Raw genomic sequence first — 2,657 nt, 5'->3', positions numbered from 1 at the left:
CTTTCTTTCTTATCTCTTTCATTTGAGAAGGTTTTCCCTGTTGGTCGTGGCAGTATGCTCGGATGAAGTTGATACGAAGAAAGACAAGAAGGAGAAAGGAAGAGAAACGTTTTCTCAGAGAGGAATGGAATTGCCGCAATGAAAGCTTGGCGATAAATTCCTTATCCAGACCAGCCCAATCCTTCTAGGTAAAAAGACGCTCTTACAATGTGTCATACTTATCACTCCTCTCTCTCTCTCTTCCTCATGAGGTGTATGTACACTACTTCTCCCGAAAGTAAGAGAGGCTTGTCTTGACTTTCCTTCCTTCTCCCTTTCTTTCTTTTCTCTCTTCAAGACAAAGGAGAAGAAAAAGAAAATGAAACAAGAGATCTCAGCACTAGAAAGAAAACGACGGCTCTAGCCTTCCTAAAGATTCTCTCCTCCCACCTCTACTTCTTCTTCTCTTAATGATCTGTTTATTCTTCCTTCCTATCTATCCCATCCTTTGAACCTATCGATCGTTAACCTGTGCTTTAGCATGCTTATCTATCTATCTATTCGTTAATCGACCTATCTATCTATCTAGGTCCCCTTATATGTTTATCTTCTGTATATAGATCGATCTTATCTATGTTGTATTATCTATCTTATGCAGAAGCGCCCCCGCGTCTTCAAATGGCTAGATGAACGAAGTAGCTAGGTCTCTCTCTCTCTCTCTGAGTGTGCTTGTAGGGACCGGAGGTTCTCTCTCTTTATCCAAAGGTTACTTTAGAGAAGATAAGAAAGAGAGGCCTTTCTTCCAATTAGCTATTCGAGATAGTTGAAGTTCGAACGACTTCATTCCCCAAGAAAGAGAGAGACAGAAAGAGAGAGAGAGATAAAACTCCAATGAATGGTTGAATGCCCTCCAAATACAAAGAGACATACAGAACTACACCCATACAAATCGACACGTGATCTTCTCTAGAGTTAGATAGATTAAAGATAGATAGGTAGGTAGATTAAAGATAGATAGATAAAGACAGAGAGATAGATGAAAGATAGATGTAAGGGACGCCTTTTCATGGAGAGATTGATTCTTTCTTTCCTCTTCATATGCCCTTCATCCTCCTCTTCGCAACTGATCCTTGTTTAGACGAAGAGAAAAAGAGAGAGAGAGAGAAAGATCTCTCTTCTTCTTTTTCTTCTCTCGGGACCAGTGTAGCTCTTTAAAGTAGACAAAGACAATTTGTAAGTCAGGTGGGGCAGAAGAATAAGAATAGAGGAGAGAGAGAGAAGGTTTGATCCATTTACTCTCTTAAGCAGTCTTTTCTTTCCTTATCATCATCGCGATCTTCTTGATCCATATGAAGCTCTCGAGCAAAAGAGATGACACGAAGAGACAGAAAAATAAGAAAGAAAGGGTTAAGAAAGAAAGAGACAAGAAAGAAGAAAGAAAGAGAAAGAAAGAAAGAATAACGTTTAGAGGTGTTTGACAAGAGAGCAAAGAATAAAGAGAGAGAAAGGCTATGTCTATAGAAATGTAGAAAGAGGTCTTGACCTTACGTCAGGCTATCTCTGATATCGAAGGGCATCACATGAAGAGAAGAAAAAGATTTAGATGAAGTGGAAAAGATAGAAAATAGTTAACTTTCTTATCTTGATCCAAGTCATCTAATCTGTAGGAAGGTTCTCCGTGTGATCTTTCCTTTCATCCAGAGCTCTTTGGTAGAACTCTCCGTGTATATACACCTCTGTACATCTACATATATGTATAGATGTGGATAGATAGAAGGAGCTGCTTGCTTTCTCTTTTCTGTCTCCATTCTGTCGTTGAAGAGAGAATGGAAAAGACTCTCTAGAGAATTGAGATAGGAAAGAGAAACTCCCTTTGACAACCCATTCGTTAGAGAGAAGCAACAGTAGCTCATTTTTTCTTTCTTCTCTTATTCTTTCTTTCTTTCTTTCTTTGTCTTTTTCTCATATAGCCTTTTCTTTCTGCTTTTGCAGCTTGTGCTCAGAAGAAGAGGAAGAAGAGACACTCCTGTCTCTAGGAAAGAAAAGAAGAAGATCTCCTAGTTGATAGTCTTGAGAGAAATTCGAGATCATCACCCCACACTCTGTATGTACACCGGAGACAACCTCCTGGCTAGCTGATTTAATTCGTAAAGACACGACAAAGCCCTACCAAAAAAAAAAAGAAAAAGAGAAAAGAAAAAGAAGAAGAAAAGAAGAAGAAGAATGACAGAAAGAAAGAAAGAAATCTGTCGAGTCGTCTCATTCTCTTTGATGCATATGTATATGGAGATACATATATATATATATATATATATATCCGTGACAGTTAGGCATGCACTCAATCAACGACAAAGTTTAGATAAAAGATAAACAGATAATATATATATATAGAGAGAGAGATAGATATATACGGTGTATATACAGTCTAATGTAGCAGAGAAAGTGAGAGAGCGAGAAAGCCTATACGCGGATATCCGCATCGAGAAGTAAGGTCTAAAGAAATAGACTAAAGATAGATTAAAGATAGATAGACTGAAGATAGATTAAAGATAGATAGATAGATAGATTGGAGATAGACTCCCTAGTGTGGCGTGATATGTGCAACCCTAAGAGCCGAACACCTCACTGCTGTGGGGGATCAGGACTTCCTTCTTTTTCTTCTTTTTCTTTTTTTTTTT

At 38.2% G+C, this 2,657-nt stretch overlaps 2 protein-coding genes across 2 annotated transcripts in view; one reads left to right on the top strand and one right to left on the bottom strand.

The window, feature by feature from the left end:
* Positions 1-25: 25 nt before the first annotated feature.
* Positions 26-483, top strand: CSUI_007406 (uncharacterized protein; the record flags this gene model as incomplete). The annotated part of the gene is made up of 1 exon (XM_068067552.1): positions 26-483. A coding segment is annotated over one exon (162 nt), but the record flags the coding sequence as incomplete, so codon positions are not given.
* A 308-nt stretch (positions 484-791) lies between these two features.
* Positions 792-2,657, bottom strand: part of CSUI_007405 (elongation factor tu gtp binding domain-containing protein) — a 2,662-nt gene continuing 796 nt past the window's right edge. The window contains exon 2 of the mRNA XM_068067551.1: positions 792-2,145. Coding sequence (XP_067920472.1) covers positions 1,942-2,145 — 204 coding nt within the window. The 3' untranslated portion in view covers positions 792-1,941. The remainder of the gene's footprint in view (positions 2,146-2,657) is intronic.

The sequence above is a fragment of the Cystoisospora suis genome (assembly GCF_002600585.1).
Source record: "Cystoisospora suis strain Wien I chromosome Unknown contig_3910, whole genome shotgun sequence".
Lineage (NCBI taxonomy): Eukaryota > Apicomplexa > Conoidasida > Eucoccidiorida > Sarcocystidae > Cystoisospora > Cystoisospora suis.
This window is presented reverse-complemented; position numbering and strand designations above follow the sequence as displayed.